The 19,288-nt window shown below is 50.1% G+C and overlaps 1 protein-coding gene across 3 annotated transcripts in view; it reads left to right on the top strand.

Annotated features, from left to right (window-relative positions):
* Window positions 1–16,853, top strand: part of RANBP10 (RAN binding protein 10) — a 75,876-nt gene extending 59,023 nt beyond the window's left edge. For all 3 annotated transcript variants that reach the window (XM_066242501.1, XM_066242504.1, XM_066242505.1), the window contains 10 exons: window positions 3,434–3,456; window positions 5,830–6,014; window positions 8,617–8,729; window positions 10,193–10,301; window positions 10,412–10,560; window positions 10,751–10,958; window positions 11,670–11,791; window positions 12,275–12,420; window positions 12,731–12,842; window positions 13,283–16,853. In XM_066242501.1, the coding sequence (XP_066098598.1) occupies window positions 3,434–3,456; window positions 5,830–6,014; window positions 8,617–8,729; window positions 10,193–10,301; window positions 10,412–10,560; window positions 10,751–10,958; window positions 11,670–11,791; window positions 12,275–12,420; window positions 12,731–12,842; window positions 13,283–13,413 (1,298 nt within the window). In that variant the 3' untranslated portion in view covers window positions 13,414–16,853. The remainder of the gene's footprint in view (window positions 1–3,433; window positions 3,457–5,829; window positions 6,015–8,616; window positions 8,730–10,192; window positions 10,302–10,411; window positions 10,561–10,750; window positions 10,959–11,669; window positions 11,792–12,274; window positions 12,421–12,730; window positions 12,843–13,282) is intronic.
* Window positions 16,854–19,288: the final 2,435 nt, after the last annotated feature.

The following is a 19,288-nucleotide window of genomic DNA, read 5'->3' as shown; positions in this document are numbered from 1 at the left end:
ATAAGGAGCTTGTAGCCACCTTAAAGGCAGTCAGTCCAAATGCTCATGCTGTTTTTAAAAAGTCATTTTCCTAGTGCATGCTTTTTATAGACCCCATGTAAAATCTTTCACATCTTGTAATTAAACTTCATTTAGGAGTATATTGCGTATTTTTTCAGCCTGTCAAGATCTTTTATGGTCTTGCTTGTTTTGTCTCAAGTACTTAGTTCTTTTCAGCATTACATTAATTTAAAATTTGTTAATTTTGTTTATGTGTGTTTTCATTAAGATAAAAAAGAGCCTGACCTGTGGTGGCGCAGTGGGATAAAGTGTCGACCTGGAACACTGAGGTTGCCGGTTCGAAACCTTGGGCTTGCCTGGTCAAGGCACATATGGAAGTTGATGCTTCCTGCTCCTCCCCCTTCTCTCTCTCTCTCTCTCTCAAAAAAAAATCAATAAATAAAATATTAAAAAAAAAAAGATAAAAAAGAATATTGGGCATCGGCTCCAGACGGGGGGTTACTGGGTGCATCCTCGTCAGGGCTCATGCGGGAGTCTGTCTATCTCCTCTCCTCTCAACTTTGAAAAGAAGAAGAAAAAGATATAAAAAGATATTAAAATAGAACAAGGTTCAGATTTGTACTCTTTATAACTCATAGCTTGTTCGCTTAAACACCAACCATTTAAGAGTCACTTTGTTGTATTATTTTCAAACTCATGTTTTTCTTTCTTGTCCACAAGGATACTGCTGAAAGCTTACTAAAAATTGGATATCACCTGTCCCCTGCATTTTCTAGATCATGAAATGTAATGGAAAGGCAATGAACTTGGAGTGATAGACTACTTGAAAATCTAATGACCTTGTTTCCTTCTAACAAGCCAGCTTTATCAATAAGTGTGCTTCAGAATCTCATGTAGGATCAATGAGTCCATTACTGCTCTCTAACCTCAGAACTTTTCCCCCTTTAGAGAAGAATGATGTTTCCTGGCCTCCCTATTCCTAATTTATCCTGTTGTCCTCTGTCACAGCCCTCACCCTGTATGTCATTGATCAGTTGTCTGTGTAATTATTAGTTGCATGCCATCTCTCTCGCTGGAGTCAGCAGCACTTTTAGGTCCAGGCTTGCAGCTGGTTTCCTAGTGCCTGTTACAAGGGCAGAGAGCCTGGCACCTAGGAGGTCTCAGCAGATACTTGACAGAAGGATGATTGAGCAGGTGAATGGAGACAGGAGACTGACAGCTAATCCACAAGGGGTCAGTATAGTGGCAGCTCTCTGCTCTCATGTTCTTTTTTTAATTTTATTTACTTTTTTTTAAAGATTTTATTTATTCATTTTTTTAAGAGAAGGGAAAGAGAGAGAGAGAGAGAGAAGGGGGAGGAGCAGGGAGCATCAACTCCCATATGTGCCTTGACCAGGCAAGCCCAGGGTTTTGAACCGGCAACCTCAGCATTCCAGGTCGATGCTTTATCCACTGCGCCACCACAGGTCAGGTTCGCATGTTCTTTATACTCTGAGCCTCAGTGACCCCTGGCCTATGTCTGCTTGGCTTAGAGTACTTCTTATCAGCAAGTCTGACTCTCCTGTTTGCATCCTGGATCTTTGCCTGGACCTTCTTCCCGTGGGCCAACCCAGATCTTGTCATCACAATGGCCTTGCAGAGGCTCCCAGAGGCCTGCAGGGCTGGGGGGAGCAGTATTGCCCTTGTGCAGTGCAATAGGGGGCAGAGTAGCCTCTTTCCTCACCTTCCTGGAAGCACCTCAGGTCTTACCTTTCCTGAGTGCCATTGTGAGACAGAGCTGGGTAAACCTGCCTAGGTTATCCCTGCCCAGAAATGTGGCAATTGCCTCACCTGGTGGCACAACTGCAGCCAGTTGTACTGAGGCCTCACAGTTTATGAAGCAGCCTTCACAGAGTATCTCAGTTTCTCTTGAGGTTTCAGGTTTGGTGTTACCCTCTATTTTTCAGATGGGCACAGACAGGTTGGGTAACTTGCCAAAGTCACACTGCAGATAACTGATGGAGCCTGGACTCCCCCTTCTTCCAAGGTTCTGAGGGCCTCTTCCATGAGTTGCAGGTACAGCAGCCGCAGCCACACTGAGATCCATGAGGGCATTTCCCATGCAGACCTGTAGGGTGGATGGTGATGTCTCCTCATGGGTGCAGAGGGGCTCCTAGATTTCATTCTACCAGCTGTGGCTGCTGACTCTACGTGGGGGCTCAAAAGTGGCCTCAGATAGGCAGATCATGGGTTTATGAGCTTCCTTCACTGCAGAGCAAAGTAGCCTAGGAAAGAATATAAACAATTTCTCCGCACCTTGGTTTTTTCGTCTATAAACTAGTGTCAGAGACAGAATACACCTTCTAAGGTTCGAAGGATTAAATGGTTTCTTGTTAGACACTGAACCCAGTGCCCAGCACAGAGGAGGCATGTGGTATACACTAGCTGGCTGGCAGGGTTCTGCCAGGTTTACTGGGAGACCTATGGTCAGACCCCTCACCTGTTCTCTGTCTTGTAGGGTTTCATCTTATTTTCTAGGTGGGGTTGATAGGGCAGGCTTGGACCCCTAAGTAGTCAGTGGTTTGAAAACCTTTCAGGTCAAAAGCTCAGAAGTTTCTAGAAGATATAAGACTTTATCTAAAAAAGGGGGAGGCTCTGAGTCTTTGGGACAGCCTCCTTTGGCCCTGTTGTTTCTCAGTCTGTAGCACATGAGTGCTCTGGTGGATGTTCTGAGGCCTCTCTCCTGCTCAGACCTGCTCATATATTTGGGGTTCCATTGTCCTCCATAGTCACTTCTTTTGTGTGTGTGCATGTGACAGAGACAGAGAGAGGGACAGACAGACAGGAAGGGAGAGGTGAGAAGCATCAATTCTTTGTTGTGTCGCCTTAGTTCATTGATTGCTTTCTCATGTGCCTTGATGGGGGGGGGTAGGGGGCTACAGCAGACCGAGTGACCCCTTGCTCAAGCCAGCGACGTTTTGTTCAAGCTGGTGAGCTGTGCTTAAACCAGATGAGCCTGCGCTCAAGCTGGCGACCTCGGGGTTTCGAACCTGGGTCCTCTGTGTCCCAGTCTGACGCTCTATCCACTGTGCCACTGCCTGGTCAGGCCATTTTTTTTTTAAGATTTTATTTATTGATTTTAGAGAGAGAGAGAGGAAGGCAGGGGAGAGGAGTGGGAAGCATCAACTTGTTGCTTATTGTATGTACTTTGACCACGCAAGCCCAGGGTTTCACACAGGTGACCTCAGCATTCCAGGAAGAGCTGTGGACAAATATTTAAGTATCTGACTTCATTTCTGGTCAGGCCATTTAGCAAAGGGAAGGCCAGAATCTAAAACAATCTGGCCCTAGTATGTGCTTTGCCTCTACCATAGGGTAGATGTGGTGACCAGACCCTCTCTAGCTGTTGTGACAGACCCCCAGTGAGCTGATGACTGTTCCTTTCCTTCCACAGGTATAGCCTTCACAGATCTCCCGGTAAGTATTACTATTGGGTCTCCCCTCTTCGGGCTCTTTTTTTTTTCTTTTTTTTTGAAGTTGAAAACGGGGAGGCATTCAGACAGACTCCCATATACGCCTGACCGGGATCCACCCGGCACGCCCACCAGGGGGCGATGCTCTGCCCATCTAGGGCATTGCTCTGCTGCAACCAGAGCCATTCTAGCGCCTGAGGCAGAGGCCGCAGAGCCATCCCCAGCGCCCGGGCCAACTTTGCTCCAATGGAGCCCTGGCTGTGGGGAAGGGAAGAGAGAGACAGAGAGGAAGGAGAAGGGGAGGGGTGGAGAAGCAGACGGGCACCTCTCCTGTGTGCCCCGGCCGGGAATCGAACCCGGGACTCCTGCACGCCAGGCCGACGCTCTACCATTGAGCCAACCGGCCAGGGCCCGGGCTCTTGGGGACTGATTGGGATGGGGTACGGTAGTACCTGCAAATGCAGGATGTGGAGTCTGGCCCTTTCCCCAACCAGGGATATGTGCTGTGCTGTCTATTGAGGGTACTAATAGGAGGTACCTGCTTGCCTTTCTCTCTTCATTAGTAAGGCCTGATCTTTCTCCATGACTCTTAGCAGGTGACAGCGATTTGTGGCGTTTCCAGAGATAACTGGGGGTGGGGGGAATATGAGGGTAGCTCCATAGCTTAGTAGTTCTGAGCTAGTTCTGTGTGGCTTACAGCCAGTGGGCTGGGGTACAGTGTAGAGAATTGTCCCTGAACTGTTAGGTTCCTGTGCATCCCCATCAGAGATCCCTGAGGAAATACAGCGCCCTAGGGGACTGAACCTGCTACCATGCAGGGAACTCTAAACCAGAGAGGTGAGCTTTGTGGGGTTTTCTCTTCTTGCAAAAGGGTGAGATTTCCTCCTGGCTTAGTTCAGGCCTCATCCCCACCTCCTATAGCCCAGTCCTTTATTAATAGTCATCATAGGCCTCATCATATGCAGGACATCCACCCAGAATCCTGGGAGCCTGGCACCCTGCTCTGTTTGCCCTGGCCAGGTTCTAGAAGGAGGAAAGGTTTGCTGACTCTGTGGCTGCTTTGGGATCCTGAGCACTCCTGTGATGCCCAAGGAAGTATCCTTATGATCTACGGGACCTTCCGACGCCCAGGCTACAGCATACGGGATCCTGTTAGAACCTATTATCTGTGCATCAGAATTCTTCCTCCCTGCCTGAGAGGGGCTGTGAATGGTTCTAGGCGGTTCTAGGCAAAGTATGTAGGCAAGGGAGAGAATTCTGACCCTGGCTGGGGAAAAGTCTAGGTGTAGAGACATGACATGAAACAGCCAGACATGAATGAGGGCAGTGTGTCAATAAGCGCTAGAAAGTGAGTGAATGCAGGGAAGGCTTGCTGGAGGAGGTGGGCTTTGACTGTGGCGTGGAGGATAGAAGTGGGGAGGAAGGAGGGAGGGAGGGAGGGAGGAAGGAAGGAAGGAAGGAAGGAAGGAAGGAAGGAAGGAAGGAAGGAAGGAAGGAAGAAGGGAGGAGGGAATTTGTAGGTTCACATAGCTCATGGTGAGCGGAACTCAGTGTGCAGTAAAGGCACATGATACTCAGGAATGACACATGGCCTGAGGATGGAAGGCATAAGAGAGGACTGGGGGCCCAGTGACAATGGAGAGGAGGCTAGTCAGACAGGAATGTGAGCAGTAACAATGGGGAGACATAGGAGGTACGGAGTGAGGTAGTGACCAGGCCAAAGGTGGTCAATGCAGGGAATAGATGGGAAGCAGGGAGCCCCACGCCCCTGGAGGAACATGCTCAAACTTCACTCACCGAAAGGCCTTCTGAGCGAGTCTTGGACAGGAAGGGTAGTGGCCTCTCTTTACCCTTTGCCAGTGTCAGGGTGTCTAAACCACCTCACCCCTTTTGCCATGCTTTCCTCTTCTTCCCCTCCTTTCCCAGCTCCCCATCTATTTCTGCCCCCTCATATGCCCCTTTTTGTGGCAAAGGGACCCTTGGTCTTAGACCTTTTGGAGAAGAACCATTATCCACCCCTGCAGCAGGTACATCTGCAGGGTCATGGAGCCCAGCCTACCTTTCTGTGCCCTGGCTGAGTCCCAGAGTGGGACCTTGTGCTTTGGGGTCATCATAGCCTCTGATGCAGGGAAGGAGACCATGTTGAGCCAGGCTTGCTTTTCTTTGGCTTTTTTCCCCTCAAGTTTTAGGGCATAGTGTATGGTAGGGAGGGGGGCAGAATGTGGCTCAGTCCTGCCTCCTCCAGCCTTGCTGCGTTTCTCTCAGAGCCAGGGCAGCGACAGGTGGGAGCCAGTGCCTTCCCACTACACCGGGGCGAGGCAAGGCCTTCTGCCCCACTGCCCTCAGGGCCTGACTGACATTTCATTCTCCTCCTCAGGCCAACCTCTACCCCACCGTAGGCCTGCAGACACCTGGGGAGATTGTGGACGCCAACTTTGGGCAGCAGCCCTTCCTGTTTGACATTGAGGACTACATGCGGGAGTGGCGTGCCAAGGTCCAGGGCACTGTCCACTGCTTCCCCATCAGTGCCCGGCTTGGCGAGTGGCAGGCGGTGCTGCAGAAGTGAGTGCCCTGCTCCCGCCCTAACCTAGCCCTGCTCCATCCCAGGGGCCTCTGGCCTGTAGGACCCTGTACTGCTACAGGCCGCTCTTACAACTCCAGTAGGTAGCGTTCCTTCTGGAAAGCTCTCTCAGGGTGACACCTCTGCTGCTCTTCTGCTTCCCTCTTATCTGATGGGTAGCTCCTGCTCAGTTCTTCAGATCTGCTGTTAATTAACACCCCTCCACCTCCACACACACTGGATCTGACGGCTCTGTATGTAATACCACCAGCAGGGCTGTTTGCCTCCCCAGGCCATTTTGCAGAAGATATCCTAGGACTCCATCTATAGTAGACTTTCCTCTGTAGATTATTTTTTCACCATAGGGAGTGTCTGTCATGCTATAAGTCTGGCCTGAGGTCATCTCTCAGGTTAAGCACCGTACTGAGTCTCATGCATCCATGGCAGAGGAGGGGGAAAGAAGAGTCCTTCCTTGGACCAGCCTCGCTGTCCTTTGGCTGATTAATTCCGACTGTCCTGGAGGCCAGTCTTGCTGAGAATCCCAAGGGAGGCCAGGTTTGAGTCTCTCTTCCACTTACCAGTTGCAGGCCTTAGTGAAGCAGGGCCAGTACCCATTCTGCCAAGAAGTTGGTTAGCTTGTTAGCTTGGCTCCCAAGGGTAGGCAGTAAAGGGCTATTTTTCTACTGGCCCTGGTCTGATCCTTGGGTTGGGTCCACTCTGGGTTCTTCATGTAGCTTTCCTTTATGGAGGGATTGAAATTGATCCAGACCCCGGAGAGAGCTGAGGCAGAGGTGAGGAGGCCTGACCTGTCTAAGGAAGAGCAATACTGCTGTGTCTTGTTCCCAGTCCCCAGAAACCCATCCTCAGAGGGCCAGCACAGTGCTAGTCTCCACAGCAGCTTGCTGGGATGGGCGAAGGAGAGCTGGAGCTGTCCCAATTGTGAGAGGGAGGGACTGTACTCAGCTTACAGGGCCTGGGCTCAGCACATAGGTGTCTATGTTTATGTGTGTGCCTGTGCTGTGTGTGTTCGAAATGTATTTGCCAACACCTGCATATAACTGTTTGTTTTACGAGCATTGTTAACGGCTCTATTATCTTGGAGACAAATTTGCCACAAGCCCCTTGGCTGGCTTCCCTTGGTGGGAAGTTTAGGGTATTTTCTCTTTTGCTTCTGTAGGTAATCCTGTGGGTAACCCTTTGTACATCAAGGTTTCTTTTTTGTTTTTGTTTTAGAGATTGGGTGGTAAGGGGGAGAGAGAGACACACACATCAACTCATTGTTCCTCTTAATTGTGCATCCATTGATTACTTCTTATGTGTGCCCTAACTGGGACTCAAACCAGCGACCTCTGGGTCATGCCGGCAGCCCTGGGTTGGAACCTGCAACCCTGTAGCTCTGGGATGATATTCTATCTACTGTGCCACTGGCCAGGGCGAGTTTTTCTTAAGATTATTTTGTTGGTGCCCTTTTAAGAAGTGGAATTATTGAATCAAAGGGGCTGTACATTTTAGTGGTATCTGTTTGTGCATATGAACTCATCTCAACCATGTGTTGTCCAAAATTTTTGCCCTTGTGTTTAGAATAATATAAGAATTATTACTTAGAATATAATATTATAAGTAAATAATTTCATAATAAGTGGCTGTATTTTCTGACTCCTTACTTTGTGTCACACGTGTGTTTGGCAATTATAATAATGCCATCAGACACATGCACACACCAAGGTGTTCACTCTTATACATATCAGATGTGAGGGCTCATCCTTTTGCTCTGCATGTGTGCACATGTGTGTGCATGCACACACACCACTGCTCAGCCAGCTTTGGGTGGGATTAAACGTGCTCTGGGCCTCGGACTTCTCTACACTGTTGGCCATATCGTTGCCTGATATCTTGGCTTCCCAGGCCCTTGGTTTGTGGCATATCGGGAGTAACATGTTCCTCCCTGCTAAGAGGGTTAGCTCCCTGTGATCCTCTAGAGCCAGCACCCCTAAGGGCCAGTTTTGCCTGGTGAGCTAGAATGCTCCTGCCAGGCATGTAGGACAGCTCCCAGAGGAGGTCCTGTGTCTATAGAAGGTGTGCACATGGTGTGTGTTCTCCCTGGCTGGGCAGCTGCCAGACTGCCTGGCAGTCTGTCTTTCCAGGAAGACCTCAGGGAGATTTGACCATCTCTGGACTTGCTGCAGTTCATAGAGGGCAGTGCTTCTGTAAGAAGATGGTATGTCCCTGTGTGTGTACTATTACCATACTTGCCCACTAGTGGGCAGCATATCCTAGAGAAACTGCGGCCACTTATCCAAGCTGCGAGCACAGATGTGGTGACAGGTCCTCCCCAACCTGCCTGCATAAGCACTGGGGGAAGTTTTTATTTTGTTTCAACCCCTTTATTCTCATTCTTGGAGGTTGCACCTCTAAGATGTGTTTAGGGAAGACCTAATAGAGATTGTCTGTCTCATCAGGTGGTCAGTGAGAAATGTAGTGTTTTGGGTTTTTAATATTTAAAAACTCTATGTGACTTTAATATTTAAAGGTTCTATGTGACTATTCTGTAACTATGAGAAATGCAATTCTTGAGTGTCACCTTGAACATTTCCTTTCTTCTAGCATGGTCTCCTCTTACCTGGTGCATCATGGGTATTGTGCCACAGCTACGGCTTTTGCCCGAATGACTGAAACCCCAATTCAGGAAGAACAAGCGTCCATAAAGAACAGACAAAGTAAGGCTGATTCTCCTCTCTCCTTTCTTGTCCTCCCTCACCTATCCCTGACTCTACTCTCTGCCTCATGCCAGCCTTGGGTCATCTGGCAGGAATCTGTTCCTCTCTGGTCCTTACTACCGTGGTCCTCACCCCCAGGAGATCATCCCAGAGCCCCAGTCCAGCCCCAAGCTCTGCTCTGTCCCTCGTCCACAACAGTACTGCCCAGATGGACATTCTAGCAGCATGGGAAAGTCTCAGTGCAGCCTCCCTAATGCACACTCTGCTGGCCTGGCACTGGCTGGGGCCTGGCATGGCTGGATCCTGCTCCCCCCTCATTTCCTTCCCCCTGAATCCTGGATTCTGCTCAGCATCTTGTTCATGGTCTTCTGAAAAGAGTGTGTTTGCACTTTACACCATGTGCTGCCTTTCACACCGTTTAGTCAGCTTTAATAGTTCTGCCTGCTCCTGGCCGTAGAGAGGATTTGATTAATCAGGGCGAAGGCTGATGTTCAGTTGCTGCTTGGGTAGCACCTCTCTCTGCTCCCCACCTCTGGTCCTGTCCTCGCAGACAGCCAAAGGAAGGAGCCAGAGAAAACTTTCCTGGTGTTCATACTGGCCTGTGTACTATGTTTGGAGCTCAGTTGTGGAAAGACAGTGTTGGGAACAAGGAAACAGAGCCCAGAAAAGAGATAGAGAAAAGAATGGTGAGGGAGAATGTATGGATGTGTGTGTTTTCTTGTGCCTGCTTGCGTCTCTCTGAGCCTGCATCTTTGTGTATGTGCGTGTGTCTGTGTCTCCCTGAGGAGCTATGCCCAGCCAGACAGATGGAAAGAGATCCCAGACTTGGGATCTACGAATGATAGCCTCAGACCGAGAAGTTGCTCGCAGCAAGATGCACCAGGACCCAGGGCAAGAGCAAGATGCTGATGGCCTGAGAGGTGTCAACTTCAGAGATGCCAGTGTGGGAGGATGATCTCTCCAGTAGAGAGCACACTGCAGCCCCTGGAGACCGCCAAGACATGGGCTCTGGCCCAGAATCAATGTGCTCTATTGCCCCTCTCCTGGGAGGCCTGAAAGGAGAGAGATCTGTCTGAAGAGGAGCCCCTAGGACCACTAAGCTGCCTAAGTGCCCATCTTCAGATTATGCTCCCACAGCCAGGACCCCTCCCAAACCCAGATCCCTGGCAACCTGTACTCCATAGGAGCAAGCCTCCAAACTCACTCTCCTGTCTCTGGGCTGAGAGTCCCTGATCCGTTTTCCCCTCTTATTCTTTGAGGACTCCCCAATACTTGGCAGAAACCAGGGTCTATAATGGGGCTGGGCAGCCAGGTTCTTTCTTCAGCCTCTTCTGTGAGCATCCCAATTGGCATGCCACTGAGTCAGCCCATCTGACCGTGCTCTGGACTGGGAATGTGCAGGCATGTGGCTGTGAGGAAGGTCTGCAGTCCCTCACTCACTACTGTGTTCTTGTTATTTGCAGAGATCCAGAAGTTGGTGCTGGAGGGCCGTGTGGGTGAGGCCATTGAGACCACACAGCGCTTCTACCCAGGGCTGCTGGAGCACAATCCCAACCTGCTCTTCATGCTCAAGTGAGTTTTGGGGCCTACCAGCTCACCCATAGCCCAGCCCTTCTCAGCTGGTAGTGGGAACATACAACCTGGACCAAGCCCAGAGCAGTGCCGCTCTGCTCCTTCTGCAGGTGCCGACAGTTTGTGGAGATGGTGAATGGGACCGACAGTGAGGTCCGCAGCTTGAGCTCCCGAAGCCCCAAGTCCCAGGACAGCTACCCTGGCTCCCCCAGCCTCAGCCCCCGACATGGCCCCAGTAGTTCCCACATGCACAACACAGGTCAGCCACTGTCCAGAGGGCTCCGGGAAGGACTGGTGTGGAGAAGAAAGGCCACCTACATACCCTTCCCTGGGATGGGCTTAGGGTTCACTGCTGGATTTGGGGGAATGGAAATGGGACCATTGTAATCACTTTCAGGGCCCCACTTGATGGCAAGTTGCCCGTCTTCTGAATGTCCCCTGGCTTACAGGTGCAGATAGTCCCAGCTGCAGCAATGGCGTCGCATCCACCAAAAGCAAACAGAACCACAGTAAATACCCTGCGCCCAGCACCTCCTCTTCCTCCTCCTCGTCCTCCTCATCCTCCTCATCCCCGTCCTCCATCAATTACTCTGAGTCCAACTCAACAGATTCCACCAAGTCCCAGCCCCACAGCAGCACCAGTAACCAGGAGACCAGGTACCTATCTTACTCGGCATTCTCCTCCCTTCTGCTCTGTGCCACTTGGGCCCACTGCAGCCTGACTTTTAAGCACTGTCCTGTATACTTCACCCCCCACCTCTATCCCAGGTCTGTGCCTGGAGCTGCTGACCCGCCAGGCATTGGCTCCAGCTTGTAGTCCTACAAGTCATTCGACTGCCACTTTATTTGGCCCGGTCTTTATCCAGAGGCACCAGTACTGCCAGGCTGAGAATGTGGTCTCTTCCAAGGTGACCAAGCCTTGGAACCTCCAAAGTCTATACTGAAGAAGTTTTTACTGCTCTTGGCTTGTGGGGCTGGCAGGGGTTTTAGGCCACAGACTACAGGTAGTTTTCAGCAGCCCCCAGTGTGCTGGAGGGCTGACCTGGGTTTTACTCCCAGAGATGCCTACTGGGGCTCACAGGCCCCAGTCATTTGGGGGTAAGGGGATTTTTAAGAGTGTGCCCGCTTGGAAGAGGGTCACAGAGGCAGCATTGGGACAGGAGTCGGAGTCAGATGACAGGCCTCTGGGGATAGCTAGTATCACAGTGGGGGCTAAGTGTTGGAGCCTGGGAAGCCAGAGGTGTTCTTCCATGCTCCTGGGGGTCCTCAGTTTACCCATAGCAGCTGGCTAAAGCCTGAATGGAGGTCCAACCACGCTCCTCCAAGCACATCCCCTTGGCCAACCCCTACCTCAACCATTCTCCACAGTGACAGTGAGATGGAGATGGAGGCGGAGCATTACCCCAATGGTGTGCTCGAGAGCATGTCTACACGCATCGTCAATGGTGCCTACAAGCATGAGGACCTGCAGACAGATGAATCCAGCATGGGTGAGGGCCATGCCCCAGCATGATATTCCATGGGCAGCAACACTCAGCCCAGATGCCCCTGCTCCCTGGGACGGGGTTGGGATGGGCAGACTTTTACAGCTTGAGAGGCTCTAGTCAGACCTGGTCCACAGCCTCCTTAGCCAATCATGAGTGGGGGCTTGAGGCCTGAAGGCCCTAGCCTGCTGCCGTGACCAGGACCTCTGCATTTGAGGCTAGAGGGAGTTGGAGAGAGAGGGCACTGTTATGAGCCCCCATGCATCTGTACAGGGTGGAAAGAGAGAAAGCTTTGAGTCGTCTGACTCCTAGAGCATGTGCTGGGTAGAGTAAGCACCTCATCTGTAGTTGGCCCACTTGCTCCTCCCAGGCCTCACTTGCTTCTGGCAGAAGCTACAGCCCCTCATCCGCAAGGTCCTTCTTGCCATGTTCTCCTCCCTTTCTCTCCTCACGCCTCCTGATGTGTTCTCTGCTGGGCTCTGGGTGCAGATGATGGGCATCCTCGACGGCAGCTCTGCGGGGGCAATCAGGCCGCCACAGAAAGGATAATCCTGTTTGGCCGCGAATTGCAGGCACTGAGTGAACAGCTGGGCAGGGAGTATGGCAAGAATTTGGCCCACACAGAGATGCTGCAGGTACAGAACAAGCCAAGCCCTCATACAGAGAGGGCCCCCTTTTGGTAATGGGGTCAGGGTGACTCTGGGAGGGCCCTCGGGACAGCAACACCAGGACAAAGTGGGCTCCAGTCAAGTCTGCAGTGGGAAATGGGACATCCAGGGTGTACTCCGTCCTTTCTTGGCTCTGTGGAGGGCACAACCCTCCCTGACCCAACAGTGGGGTGTTTTGTATCCTCACTGGGCACCACACAACACTGTGGTCTCTGGAGCCATGGCGGGGTGTGTGAAGTGTGTGCCACAGTCCTCTCAAGAGTGCCCTGTCCCTTAGGATGCCTTTAGCCTGCTGGCATACTCAGACCCCTGGAGCTGCCCAGTTGGCCAGCAGCTTGATCCTATCCAGAGGGAGCCTGTGTGTGCAGCCCTCAACAGCGCCATTTTAGGTAAGTAGATCTAACAAAATTAGAAGCTTGCTCATGAGTGCTTGGGGTGGCCCCCTCCCTTCTTTCCCTAAGAATCGCTGATGTTTGTCCAAATCAGGGTGGTGAGCTTTGTCTAGGAGCTCTCTGATGGCCCACAGGATTCTTGGGCTCCCATGGCTGAACCAAAATCCTGAACTCTCTCTGTCCAACTGAGTTGTCTGGCTAGATTGTGGTGGGCCCTCGGGTGGGACTCTGGACCCAGGCCAGCCTATTGCTTGGAAGAAAGCTAAGGCCCTTAAGTTTTTGGCTTGTGGCCTGGTGGCTAGGGCACACTCACACAGAGACACATAAATACTCTATTCCAAGAGATTTTGTTCACTCCCCCAAGTTCTCCAAGAGAACTTTGACCTGGGTCCAAGCTTTGGGCAGGGTAGTGACCAGGCCTCATCTCTTATCCACAGAGTCTCAGAACCTGCCAAAGCAGCCCCCTCTGATGCTCGCCTTGGGCCAGGCATCTGAATGTCTACGACTCATGGCCCGAGCGGGCCTGGGATCTTGCTCCTTTGCCAGAGTTGATGACTACTTGCACTAGCTGACCATGCTGGCTGGCCCCGCCTGGCCCTTCCTCAGCCTCAGGGCTGGAGCAGCCCGGCCCTCCATAGGCACCTGGCGCAGGGACCTGGAAGCCATGGGCAGAGTCCACTCCTCCTGCCTAGCCTCCTCACCTTCCTTTCTTTCCCTTTTCCTTTCCTTTCTTTCTCCTTTCCCTTTCCCTTTCCTTTCCTTTCTTTTTTCTTTCGTTTCATTTTCTTTCCTTTCTTTTTACTTTTTCCCCACCTTCAATCTCTCTCCCCCCACCCCCTCTTCACGTGCAGCGGCCTACGACACAGTATTGGCTGGTTACTCTCATGTAGCGCCTTCTACTTTGAAAGGGGGGTTTCATTTTGAGGAGGGGTTGGAGTTTTTTAATCTTTTTTTTTTCCTCCTGACTGAGCCACCAGTATTTATCTCTGGAGAGTTTGTGCTGAGCTGGTTTCTGCTAATTTAGTGATGAAGCCTATCCAAGTTGGTGATGGCTTATTATTTTCATAAGTAAAAAAATGAGATTATATAAATATATATAAATATATATATTAAAAAAAAGACACAGTATTTATCGTAGTGCTAGTGGTCCACCACCTCTTTGGTGAGTCTATCCAGACACCATATGTTTTTATTTGAGTCCAACTCATTAAAAAAGAATCATCTCTGTAACCTCAGCCAAGTGATTTATTTCAGGCTTCCCTTGTTGAGCCACAGGCCCAGCTGCAGTGTGGGGAAGCCCCATAGGCTTTGGAGGGGGCACTTAGTGGGCAGGTAAGGCTAAGCTGGTTTGCAACATCAAGAGGTGTGGGTCCCCAGGCCCCTGAGAGTCGGACTGAGCATAGAACTGTAGGGCCAGGGGTCCAGAAAAGAGAGGAGTTGACCCAAGGCTATACAGCATAGCAAGGGAGTGGAGGGTCCTTGGCCAGCACGCTATCTACCGTTCTTCCCTGTCTTTCACTGCCTGCCTTGCACCTCTCTCTCTTCCCTTTTCATCATCCTGCCTTCTCATTGTTAAGATGGCCAAATATTTCATTACTCTAAATTGATTGCCTGGAAACAACCTGCCTTCGATCCAAGAGCTGCTGTGTGTCAGGCTGTGGGGAGGAAGTCTCCATTGCGACAGAGGCCCTTGAGTACAGGGGCTGCCTTCTTCCTGCCTGGATCTTCACCAGCTCTGCGAAGCTCTGATGGAATCAATGCTTTCTGCTGAGAAGCCAGGACCAGTGGAGACAGATTCTTGGGCTGCTGGTCACTGGAGTGGATGGAACCCTTGACCCCCTAGGCCAGGCCTCACTGCAGCTGTGCCAGGCAGCTCCCTGCAGTTTGGCCCTAGCCACGCTTAAGAAAGACTGTTATGAGTATGTTTTGGCCAGAGGAAGGGACCTCATGGGCTTTACACATGTCCCACCAGCCTTGTCAGATGGATCTTTACAGCTGGTGAGGCAAAAAACAGCCCTGGTACTGCCATCAGGGAATCAGGAGAGGAAGGGCCAAGATGGCTTCCAGGACTTGGGTGAGCCGTCTGTTGCGAGGACTGACAGCCTAGGAAGAGGGAAGGGAGGAGATCTACCCAGAGGAACACCAAGAGGGACTGGGATTTCCCCACCTGCTTCACAGTGGGAGGGAGCACACAAGCATCCCCTGCAAAGGGGCAAGGTCAGAAGATGAATTTCCAGTCCCTGCCTGGATCTTGCCTGGGCAATTTTCTGCTCTCTGTCATTGGACACAGGAATGGTTGGGATGGCCTAAGTTATTCAGAGCCCACCAGGCCTTGCTGCACCCACAGCTGGACAACAAGAGAAATGCTTGAGTTGGACCAGCTGCTGGTGGTGGTGTCAGGGCCCTGGCCCTCTGCTGTCTTAGAGTTCTGCCTTGGGACATGATCATGTACGCTACTGTTTTTTCCTGGTTTCCATCAGGGCAGCTGGCAACCCACAGACCATGACCCATCAGGGAGCTGTCATCCTGTCTGTAAAGGAAACTCATCCTATGCAGGGCTGGGTATACTTAGCTCCCAAACCCAGAGGTTGAAAATATCAGTCTGTTAAAATGGTCAGAGCTAAGTAGGTTTGGAAATTAAAACCAGAGGTTTTTGCAGCTGGAGTAGGGTTCAGAGAATATCTGCTCCACCAATCCTCTCCTATTACAGATAAGGAAACAAGTCCAGGAGGTTAAGTGACTTGGCCAAAGTCACACAGCAGATTTGCGCCAGAGCCGGGACTAACCTTATCCCTGTGAGTCGGGCAACATTGCTTAGTCCTAAAGCTGAATGGCAGATGAGGGGTTAGGCCCAGCGGTGTTAGGCCTCCAGCGGTTTCTGAGCAGCTGGTACTTTCAGGGGTGTGTCAGGGATGGGGATAGGTGCCTGGGCTTGGGTATGGAGCATCTGAGAGAGCCCAGGAGGACTTGGGACAGCTGTGTGCTGCGTGGGGTTGGGTGTTCGCATGGCTTGCACTCAGTACCCATGGCCATCTCCCCATTTTCTGTGCCTTATCTCACTGTTTCAGCTGAGTCCAAGTTGTTTACTCTGTTCCTCTCCGGAGGGGCTCTCTGTCCCAGTTGGACAACATACCTTTGGGACATAAGCCTTTGCCCCACAAGCCGTGGAGAGGACAAAAACAAAGCTGCTTGAGCCCACTGTCTTGTTGATAGTCCAGGCCTGCCTGCCAGCCAGAGGAGCCCCTCTTGCACACCCAGTCCTACCAGCCTGCTTCCAGGAGCCAAGAGTGGGGAAGGCACCTGGGAGGAGCCCCGGTGAAGAACTGGACTTGACCCAAAGGGTCAGGGGAAGACAGCCCTGTTGGGTTGACCAGCCCTGGGGGAGCAGCCTTCCTTACCTTTTAAACCCTTGCACCATCAAATGATTGTCCTTCCATAGTGGATGGAGATTGGCAGACCACACAAAGAAAGCCAGAAACCCAGTCCTCACCCACATGGGTCTGTGGCTGGTTGTAGGCCTTCAAAAAGGGGACACCAAGAGTTGGAGAAATGAGGACTGCCCAGCCACCCAGCGCCTTTCTACCCCTTAAGCAAGCACAAAGACGTTGAGGCAGAGAACTGTCAGAGCTGCAAGTTTCCATGGTTGCTCACAACTCAGGTATGCACACTGTGTGGCAGCTGGGCAGCAGAGCCCTACTTGACCACCAGTCCTGTGCACCCGGACCTGTGGCCAGATTGTGGACTCTGGCTGCCTGCGGCGCCACCATTTTGTATAGGGTTTTCCTCCATTCATAATTACAGGTGACACACGTCCTCCACATTGTGCACACTGGTTCTGCCTTTGTCCTTGCAAGTTGATAACTTGGCATTAGCATGAAACTTGTGGGTGTGGGAGGGTTTAGAGAGAATTCTAACACAAAACATCCTATTAAATTGTACTTGAGAGATGAAAAAACTCCTGTTGTATTTTGACAGAATTATTTTTATTAAAATACACATCCATGAGCAGTCATGAGTGTCTGGTCTCTGTGTCTTAGTGGGTCTGGTACCCAGTGTACTGGAGGGGTTAGGCTCTTCTCAGCCCACCCCTTCATTGCCTAGGCCTCTACTACTTCAAGGGCTCTCAAGACTTTGGGTGTTTTTATGACCTGACAGAGGATAGGTACTTAAGCTTTAATTCTTTTCCCCCAAAATAGCTTTCATCTGAGACAAAGAAAAAGCAAATTCACCTTCAAAAAGTTGGGCCACAGGACCTCCTACCCTCAAGATAGGATTTTAAAAAACATTTATTGATTTTAGCGAGAGGGAGGGAGAGAGACAGGACCATCAATCTGTTCCTGTATGTGTCCTGACCGGGGTCGAACCGGCAACCTCTGCACTTCAAAATGATGCTCTAGCCCGGGGGTAGTCAACCTTTTTATACCTACCGCTCACTTCTCTGTTAGTAGTAAAATTTTCTAACTGCCCACCGGTTCCACAGTAATGGTGATTTATAAAGTAGAGAAGTAACTTTACTTTATAAAATTTATAAAGCAGAATTACAGCAAGTTAAAGCATATAATAATAATTACTTACCAAGTACTTTATGTCGGATTTTTGCTAAGTTTGGCAGAATAAATCTTTATAAAACAACTTACTATAGTTAAATCTATCTTTTTATTTATACTTTGGTTGCTCCACTACCGCCCACCATGAAAGCTGGAACACCTACTAGTGGGCGGTAGGGACCAGGCTGACTACCACTGCTCCAACCAACTGAGCTATCTGTCCAGGACAAGTTTTTAATACATTCCAAATATCTTCACCCCAAACAGACAGTAAAAAGGAGCTCTTCTGAGGGGTATTGAGTTAGTCTCCTGTCAGTCTGGGAGAAAGAGCTTGTGCTCAAAATTCTTGTTCTGTTTTACTAACCTGTTAACCTTATAAAATTAACCTTTCTCAGTTTCAGTTTTCCTATTCTTAAAATGGAGTCAGTTCTACTATCCCATTGTGGTAGAAGATTCTAGCATGCATAGGGCAGTGCTTAGCACTTAAGGATGTAGTACAGGTGACTGACTGCCCTGCCTCTATGAGGACGCTCCTTGGTGTCTGGCCTGCTCCTGCCTCCTTCTACCTCCCAAAAGTATCAGAGTTTGATGTAAAGGAGGGATAGAGAAGCTCATGTTGATGTCCACCTGGAGGTGGGACTGGAAACAAATTGGAGGCAAAGAAATAAGCAGCGAGGCTAGTACTGCAGGCCAGACACGAGGACAGGTTTGAGGAATATTTAGGAGATGTGTTAGTACAGTGGTCGGCAAACCACGGCTCACGAGCCATATGCGGTTCTTCTGCCCCTTTAGTGTGGGCACAAAATCCAGCTTAGGAGTACCATAATTAAGTTAATAACAATGTACTTACCTATATAGTTTAAGTTTAAAAAATTTGGCTTTCAAAAGAAATTTCATTCTTTGTACTGTTGATATTTGGCTCTGTTGACTAATGAGTTTGACCACTGTGTTAGCACAGCAGGAGGAGTGACTGGATGTAAGGGAGATTGGAAAAGCAAGAGACAAGGCAAATGCAGGCTTTGGGTTGGGGCAAAAGTATGGATAATGGTGCCCCAAGATAGTGTCAGGAACAGAAGGGAATAGGTGGTACCTAAAAGTCACTGGAGTGAGGAAGGTTTGCTGGAGAGCAAGTAGATCCATATCCCAGAGGAACATGGTTCCTGGAACCAGAAAAGGGTTTTGTGGTCCAGTAAATAAGGACAACTGTGATGGATGGTCACAATGAACATCACCAGCTAATTAAAAGCTCTAGAAATCCTGTGTTAAGATGTGCAGCTTAAAACCCAGTACTTTCCAAACTTACATTACTATAGAACGCTTCACTTGGCCACTTTACAGGACTATTAGTCTACAGAACTCTCAGGGCAAAGCTAGTGTATTGGGAAAAGTGAAGTATTAAGATCAGCACAAATGTCCTGATTCTATAAGTTAAACTATAGTAGATAAATTTCCCTTAGAATAGTGGTTCTCAGCTTGGACCAATTTTCCCCCCAAGGGGACATTTGGCAAGATCTGGAGATATTTTTGGTAGTCACGGCTGGGGTTGGGGCCTACTGCTATCTAGTGGGTTGTGTTCAGGGATGCCACTAAATATCCTACAATGCAGAAAGCCCCCACAGCAAAGAATTATAAGGCCCAAAATGTCAACAGTGCTGCTATTGAGAAACCTTGCTCTAGGGTGAAATTTGAACAATGACTAAGACAAACATAAAATAAGCACATTTTGATTCTGCCTCCTTTGTACCTGGCTGTTCAAAATCCAGGGGAGGTACTAAAGGAATAAAATCCCATCAGAAAAGGGGGTTTTGGGGGTTACAATTTCTCATCACTCTGGAAGCCTTCCATGTTCACAAGGGTGGCAGTGGTGGGAAGTCCTGTCTCCTGCCAAAGCACGGT

The sequence above is a fragment of the Saccopteryx bilineata genome, chromosome 9, assembly GCF_036850765.1.
Source record: "Saccopteryx bilineata isolate mSacBil1 chromosome 9, mSacBil1_pri_phased_curated, whole genome shotgun sequence".
Taxonomy (NCBI): domain Eukaryota; kingdom Metazoa; phylum Chordata; class Mammalia; order Chiroptera; family Emballonuridae; genus Saccopteryx; species Saccopteryx bilineata.
Note: the sequence above shows the minus strand (reverse complement) of the source record. Positions and strands in the feature narration are given on the sequence as shown.